Source organism: Ziziphus jujuba, chromosome 10 (assembly GCF_031755915.1).
Source record: "Ziziphus jujuba cultivar Dongzao chromosome 10, ASM3175591v1".
In the NCBI taxonomy this organism is placed as follows: domain Eukaryota; kingdom Viridiplantae; phylum Streptophyta; class Magnoliopsida; order Rosales; family Rhamnaceae; genus Ziziphus; species Ziziphus jujuba.
Genome location: NC_083388.1, coordinates 18,604,021 through 18,612,754, shown reverse-complemented (window position 1 = coordinate 18,612,754; position 8,734 = coordinate 18,604,021). Strand labels below are relative to the sequence as shown.

The 8,734-nt window shown below is 31.8% G+C and overlaps 1 protein-coding gene across 1 annotated transcript; it reads right to left on the bottom strand.

Annotated features, from left to right (window-relative positions):
• Window positions 1–3,890: 3,890 nt before the first annotated feature.
• LOC107405097 (peroxidase 4) lies at window positions 3,891–7,598 on the bottom strand. The gene is made up of 4 exons (XM_048468465.2): window positions 7,282–7,598; window positions 4,989–5,180; window positions 4,667–4,835; window positions 3,891–4,544 (listed from the first exon to the last, which is right to left on the bottom strand). Exons 1-4 carry the CDS (start codon window positions 7,492–7,494, stop codon window positions 4,153–4,155), a joined length of 966 nt encoding a protein of 321 aa, XP_048324422.1. The 5' UTR covers window positions 7,495–7,598; the 3' UTR covers window positions 3,891–4,152.
• Between the last annotated feature and the right edge of the window lie 1,136 nt (window positions 7,599–8,734).

Sequence of the window (8,734 nt, the reverse complement as noted above, 5' to 3'; positions counted from 1 at the left end):
CACCATAACCCAGTAGAACCCGCTCATTACCCATACCCATTGGTCCATTGTGCATTCAGAGAGAGCCAGTGAAACGACGTCGTAAAAGTTGAGCGGTGTTGTTCTCAGTGAGTCAGGAGGAATCGGCCACCTCATTAGCAAAGCTCAAATTCAATCACTCCCGCAGGGGATGTATCCAGGAACACCGATCGCAGCGGCGCGTGCCATCTTCATCCGAGGCAAAGCCTGGTGGTCTGGAAGCCTCTTTGCTCGAGCTCTTCCACGATCATCAGAATTCCTCCCTCAGACTCCGCTAACTCACCGGTGATTGATTTCCTCAGTTCGCTAAAATTTTATGCGCAGAAAAAAAAAAGTCTCAAATTTTTTAGAAAATTTTGGATTTTTTTTTTTTTTTCTGTGAAGCTCTAATGTTATATATGAATTAAAATTTGTACAGAGAAGTCGAAGAAGGAGGCGATCAGGAAGGCATCGCGGGTTTCGGATGTGTTGGTGGACGCCGTGAATGGTGGGGTCCAGGAATGCTTCATTATCGAGAAGCGGATCGAGCTCGAAATTCAGGTTCTAGCGGCCTCCATTGCCCGATTCATGAAGCAGATCGATCAATGGCTCACCGCCACTCATGCTATTAACACCGCCGTTAAGGTTCTTTTTCGTTAAAAAATATACATAATTATAGTTTTTTTTTTTTTTTTTTTTTTGAAATGCAAATTATGCTGTTTGGCTCGTTAAAAAATGTCCCAATTGTAAAATGGTTGCAATGTGTGCATTTGCTTGATAATACAAAAACGTTTCAATTTTATATAGCATTTTGCCTCTTTGGCGGCTTTGGTGAATGGGTTCTGGAAAGAAGCTAGCAGATAATTATCTTCTTATTTAGATTGTTTTACTGAGTATAGGATTGAATTCTAGGGGATGAATTTGAAGAAAAAAATTGAAACTTGAGAGGAAAAACAAAGGTGGGAAAAACAAAGGTGGTGTTCATTGCTTCTTGGAGAAACATAGAAAACTTATCTGAAGCTGGTTCATGACAAGCACAGTTCAGGATCAGTTGGGAGATTACTCCTTTGCTAGTTAGTTGATATGAGCAAGTAGTCTCCATGTTACTTTATCACCTTGTGGGCAGACAGGCTGTGTTAAAAACGAAAATGGAATGGTTTAATATCACTGGGAAATCCAAACACCTATCACTTTTGAAGATGATGTTGTTATAACTGGCATTGAAATTGCGAATTCATTTATGTGTATTTTGATGTGCACCATGCATCGGCAAGTTATAACATGTATTTTTGGGTCGTAACATGTATTTTTCAGTGTGTGTTTCTACGATTTCTCTTTTTCTTCCTGGTATTTAAATTGAAGAAATAGGATGTGTTTATAAATGGACTTCTGGGTGGGTTCATGTTGCAGGAAATTGGAGACTTTGAGAACTGGATGAAGACCATGGAGTTTGATTGTAAAAGCATCAATGCAGCAATCCACAGTATTCACCAAGATTAACTTCATAAAAGCATTTTGCAACACCACCTTGTAAATTATGAAATTCCTTTTCATGATCTTCGAAATACCGCAACTCTTGCAGAGAACACTCCATGCAATTTAACTCAGAGAACACTCCATCCAATTTAATTCAGAGAACACTCCATGCAATATAACTCAGAGCCTGTATCTGAGTTATGGGGTACGTGTTTTCTTGCCTAATATCTCAGAATGTGCATTTCTAAAATGACCGTTCTTTTCCTTCCTCAATAGAAAATAACATATAAATTTATGGATCTGGCTGGTTAGCGGATTGATTATTGCTGGTTCAACCTTACTCATCTAAATCCTAAGTGCTAAGGTTGCAAATATTTTGCTAATGTTGATACTGGGTGTTTAGGATGGAACTTTTACCTTGGAGAGTAATGGATTATGCTACAGTTATTTGCTTTGTCGGAGAATGCTCTTGTTGTAACCTTTTGCAAGTTTGAAGAACTTGTCCCAAGTTGAAATGGATGGCATTGCTCACTTGACCCCTAATCTAATGGCAAAAATGTTCCTTAGACCAATATTCATGAACAGAATTATGAAAACAAATTTCAATGTTCATATATAGATGTGTTCGATGCTAGAAATTCAGGGAAGTTAGTAGGTCCAATCTTTAACATAAAAAAAAAAAAAAATGATTAGCAGCTAGATCGACCGCATTATTGAGCTTGCTCATTTGAAATACTACTGCAAAAAATTATAGCCTATGATTGGGAAAGCGTTAGAAGTTGATAATATTGGACAACTATACCATGTTTCAAGTGTTTTTTTTCTTGTGGGTTTGGGGGTATTGTTTGATTTTTATTGGAAAGTAAAGTAACTTTTCTGACTTTTGAATTTTAACAGATACATAGTCCCACCACCATCTTGTCTCATAAAAATTCAAACGCATAGGAAAAGAGTGGTTCAATCTATTAGGTCTAGGTGAGAGAGAATTTTTCTCTTACCATTGCCAGATTACCCAATTTGACGATGAAACTAAATTGATGAGCACTTTTATATTTTATTGCTAATTTGACCTCATCTTTCCTGTTGGTCAATTTTGGTAGGCTGAGAGTATTAATTCAAAGCATGAAGAATTAATCATCTTGATTTACATTAAAATTACTTCTTCAACTTCAATACAAAAAGCAAAGCTATAGAGTATCAATTTACGCTAATTTGACATTACTAATATTATTAATTATGTCAATAACTACTCTAATTATGTCAACAATTACTCATTGAGATCCGAAAGTCCATGGCTCAGTTAAGTTGCACGATTACGTGGCAGACAACTTCACTATCACGTTCATGATGAAACATTTGCTAAATAATGATGTTGACATATAAGTAGCCTTCAGAGACGCAATGTGAGCATAACATGAAGCAAAAGAGACTCGTATCAACTTCAAAGAAACCGGATATACTTCACTATTCAAGCAACTTGGTTGGTATATTAGCTTTTTATTATTTTCCAAATCAATCATAGTTTAAAATATCTAGCAATCTACATAAACACAACCCCATGTTTACTATATTTGTTGATTTGTAACTATTTGATCTAAATACCTATTTTCTTATGTATCTTAATCAAGTATATAAGCTTATTCTTTCCTAGTAAGTAAGAAGCTACTGTGATTATCATATAGAAGGTATTTTAGATAGACATATACATCAATAACAGAATCACGAGCTACAACAGCGAGGATATCAGCACAAGAAACAACTCCAGGGCAATTAGACTCTACTTGAGATTTGATATCATCAATTACCTCGAAACCCCTCAACGAGTTTATATTTGGTGCGCTGTCTTCTCTCCGGTAAAGCTCGATGTGTCATCTAGTAGAACAGATCCATCACATCCCTGCATGCATATCAATCCACATAATGAACACACACATAAACATATAAAAAATACAGATTTTATTTTACTAGTAGTAATTTCAGACTGAAACAATGAAATTTTATTATATAAGAGAAAAAAATGAGTTGTGAAATTAGAGATGCATTTCACTAGTTAGAAACATAATTTGAAAATTATTTTTGTTATATGCATTTCACTGGTTAGAAAAATAAATAAAAGACTGGATTGAATCTTGCAAAAGCTAGGACCATTATTACTTTCTCGTTGAACAATTCGACAACAATGACAATTGATATTAAAGGCGTAAAAGAATGGGTCACCAGAAATCCCGTACATAGGCTCTTCCTTTTTATTTGCTTAATTAATGTGATTAGCTACCTTATGGAAATATCTTGGGGGCACATGCCTGGGTTACATCATGATTTATATGATATATTTCTTTTTTGTCCCATTAGAGACAACGAAGCAACATTTTTTTCTTTTCGAAGTGATGATAAAAAATTTCGAATCCCATACTCCATTTACCACAATCTCGAAATGTTATCACTCACTCATTTGGTTCAAATAATGATACAGAATTACACAATTACAAACTTAGCTTTATATAAAGTTTGTTGGAAATAATAATCCAAAAAATAAACTAAACTCTCACAAACAAATGACTTTCCAAAATCCTTAAATTGGATTTGGACTACACCGACAAGTAACAGTGCTTATATTTTAACGGATACATGTTTAAATTTCCTCTACTAAAACAATATTAATTAAACATGATAGAAAAATTAATTGACTCTAGCACAGTTCTTTCTAATTTCACCCGCTGATCCAGTTAGGGGCTCAATATCTCCCATCTTTATCATGGCATTGACGAGGTCGGAAAAGAAGCTCTTTTGGTCCTGACTGTACTTCCGAACGAAGGAATCAGAGGATCCGCCGTTGAAAAGTACTTGATCGGAGTGGAGGAGACCTTTCTTGTTGATGAGATTCTTGAAATAGTAATTGTCAAAACAGTTGGGCGTTTGAAGGTCAAGAGGAGCAAGATTATTGTCCCCTGTGCCATTGATTTTAGGACAATTCCTTTGCCTTGTCTTGGCAAATAAACTATCAATGTTGTTCTCGTTGTATATACGGTCCCTGAAAGTTGTACACCTTGCTTGGCCAATTGTGTGTGTCCCTAATACAATTGCAAATCAATACCCGGATTAATTACCATAGCAAATTAGTATAGGAGACGAAATTAATTATTCAAAAAAAAAAAATTTTTATGGGGTTTAGAGAGAGAATGAAGTAATTTACCAGATAAGGCAACCATGTCCTGTTCAGAGAGACCTTTAGCTCGGAATCTGTTGATGAGGTTGCTTAGGTTAGAAGTAGGACCTGGGAGTTGTCCATTATTGGCAGCTGACAAACTGGCCGTTTTTGAATCCCTTCTTCCAAGTTTCACATCCCATTGTGGTCCTCCAAGCTGCACCACATTTGAAAATAATAATAATAAATAATAATAGAGTAAGGATTTTTCTAACTTAGAAAGTAAAATTGACGATTAATACATAATTAGGTAATAATATATGGGGAAGGATATATATATATATATATATAATTATGAAAAGAAACTCACAATAGCAACAGAGTCACGAGCAGCAATGGCTACTATATCAGCACAAGACACAACGCCAGGGCAAACTTGCTCCACTTTAGACTTTATATCATCTATGACATTATATCCCCTTACTGAGCCGGCATTTGGACGTGCTGTTTTCTCACCTTGGAAAGATGGGGTATCGTCCAACAGTATTGACCCATCACAACCCTGTTAATTATCAAATAAAAATTTAAATTAATTAATTACAAGTAATTAAAAAATAGGAGTGTTAAAAAATATATTAATTTATGACCCTTAATTATTATGAAAATTCAACATGTATGTTATAGGCTACTTAACTCTAGCGTACACTTAATAAGGATGACAATTTGAATCATTAAATAAATCCGATTAAAAATAATTCGTTTAGTTGACTTGAAATTAACATGAATAAGTTAAATTAATGTCTAAAAATTAAAAATAATGATAAATTAATATATATCTTAATACATTGTAATGTAAAATATAATAATAATAGTAGTACTAATAATAATAATAATAATATTTTATTCTAATGATTTAAATACCCCAACCCATTTAATACATATGATAAACATATACAGATACAACCTGTTAACACAAATTGCCACTTATTGAGTGCATGCTGTAAAATCTGGCATATAATAGTTAATTTGTTTTCTTTCTAAATTAGCAACAGCATTCAAAATCGTAGCAATTAATGGGATAAGATAAGCTCAAGACCAAGCCCACATGTTGGTGAGGATGTGTGCCGTTTTATCAACCCGTTTCAAAAAAAAAAAAAAAAAAAAAAAAAAAACCACTTTCCACTTTCACCAAAAATAAATAATTAAATAAATAAATAAAACCACTTTCCACTTTTTTTTCTCTGGGATGCTTTCAGTACCACAAGATATCATAATCAATGCATAGATCAACGGCAGATTTTATTTTATTTTTTGGTGCTCTTGATAGAAAAAGATTATGGCTGATTTTTTTTTTTTTTTCCCTTTTTTGGTGAATAAAGACTATGATTGATTATTGTTGATTAGTTTGCAGGACTCTGTAAAGTCTATATGCTAAATATATGCAACTATCAGTTTAGATCAGAGGGTCCATATGGAAAATATGAGGTCAGTGGTCGATCAAGTCCCAGCCTATTAATACAGTAACAAGAAAATTTATATACACATAATTAAATTTGTTACTGCTCAAAACACTTTTTGACGCAGTACTATTATTTTTAAGTTACAATAAGTCTTGCCTGCCCCTGCCTTGTTCCTATCATGAGACTAAGATTTGTCAAACATGGTGAAAATATATAATTGGTGGACAATATTTGTGTAACTACTAATTAGATATTATATGTTTTATAAATTCTCAAGCCAAAAAAAAAAAAAAAAAAAAAAAAAAAAAAAAAAAACCGTATTAGAATACTAAAAGTTTATGGTAACTTTTGGCCGATGGTATATGTATATTTGCTGCACTTTTGGCCTAAGAATTGTAAAGCAGGACAAAGTAACCAATAAAAAAAATAAAAAAAAAAATCCATAAAAAGTAAAGTGCATACAAAAAATAAATATCTAAGTTTGTTAACCTGCTGTTTGTTGATATATTTAGTTTTTGTTTATAATTTTTGTTTTCTTATTAAATAGTATGCAATTTGTTTCCTTTAATAGTTTATTAATATTAAATTTATTAGATATATCAATTAACTACTACAGATGTGAAAAAAGGAAGAACAAAAAAAAAAAAAAAAAAAAGAAACAACACCATTTTAGATTTATTCATTTGATGTTTATGTTTTTTTTTTTTTTCCTCTCATTAGCTTTATAAGTAATTGAGATGTCTATCTACTACTTAACTAACAAAACAATTGAAATAAATAAACAATACTCAATTTAGTAAAAAAGAAAAAACAAAATAAATAAATAAATAAATAAATAAAAATCAAACACACGTTAACAAATAACACCTAAAATTTCACCGTCACAACGCATTTATGCATGTGAAGTAGGAAAAAAATTTAAACCCTAGCCAGCTATACAAAGAACTGTGCATGCACTTTCAAAATAGTCGAAACCAATACCACAAAATTTACAGTTTTAAATCTTTTGAAAATTATCTTTAAAAATTACAATACAAGAAATGATGATATAATAAATGCCAAAAAGTTACCACTTATAGCACTTGTATGTCTCTAATTATAAATTGAAAGTTAATTTTCCAAAAATAATTTTTTACACGTGTGTATATGTAATACGTATATGTATATATATATATAAATAATAGATGGGGAAAGTAAATATACATGGACAAAGCAGTCATGGAAGTGAAGGCGAAGGAGAGAAGCACCCATGCGGCGTTCTTTGGACACAGCAGATTGGACAACAGATCTGACAGTACTTAAAACCTTAGGACAGCTCTTGGAGTAGTAATCTTTGGAGAGTTGTGCCGAACAACTCCCTGTGAAAACCACAAGAATTGCTAACAAAGTCACAACAAAAATGGAAGAAGAAGCCATTATTTGCTTCACTAGTTATTGTGGTTGATATATATATATATATATATATCTGATAAGGCTGAGGAGGAATAATATTATCGATGGAATATATTGAGTTTAAGGGGTGGAATTAATAGGATTATATAGAGCTAGAAGTTTGGCATTGGAAGCTTATCTAATTTTCAAGAGCAGTGCAAGTGCATGGCATGGCATCTAGAAATTAAAGAAAAAGTTGAAAGCTGTATGATTGATTGACAACGATTTTTAAAAATCTAGAGGCAAGATTGAACAGTTCTAACTGGGGCATGCATCTATGAATTTGCCAAATTTTAGTAGTCTACTATTTTATTTATTTATTTATTTTTTTGTCCATACATGTAATTTAATAATGTTCATGTTTGGAGAAGATACTTGGTGAAGATACTATGCAAGGATTAGACTAAGTACCTAGAGAATAGCTGCCTGACAATTCAAAAGTTAGTTCTTATACATGTTAATTATTACAATTTTGTGAAACAAACAACAGGATTGAAATTTCAATGGAAGTCTAAAAACTTTATTATTTGACTTTTATTATTATTTTTTTTAAGAATTAATGGGGATTTGATATTATACACATGTTTCTTTGGATAATCAGTGTGGTAATTAAGTACTCAAGTAATGTTGTTTAGGATTATTAGGTTAGCATATATTTTAAAATTTTGTTAATATATGAATAGATAAAATTGCGACAAATTAAAATTAAAAAATTTAAGTTACAGCAAATTGTATTTAATATTAGTTAAATATAACATAATTGTTAATCAAGATTAATAAAAAATCCAGCTCAACTAAAATGCACAAAATTAATTAAAATTTAAAGATATAAATTAGAATGTTTCAATTTTAAACATGTTGGAACTAAAAAGTAGTAAAATGTAATTCACTTTTTAATAAGCAAAATGTTATAAACATATAGCAGGTGCGGTTAGAAACTCAAACTATCCCTCTTCAAGATAGTAAAATGATCCCTCTTCAAGATACCCCGCAAATGAATTTAATAAGACTAATATACAATTGATTGGATCAAACTATCGATAAGAACATTCAAAGTTAATAATTAAAAAAGATAAAGGCGAATAATGTAAGTGGTCGGTTTGATTAATGGTTTAGACGAAAATTAAGAGAATCTACTATATCAATACTAGGAAAAAATAAATCTAACGAAGACCAAGGATCTGTTTTAAAATAATTTTCTGTTTTACAAAATAAAAAATTATTT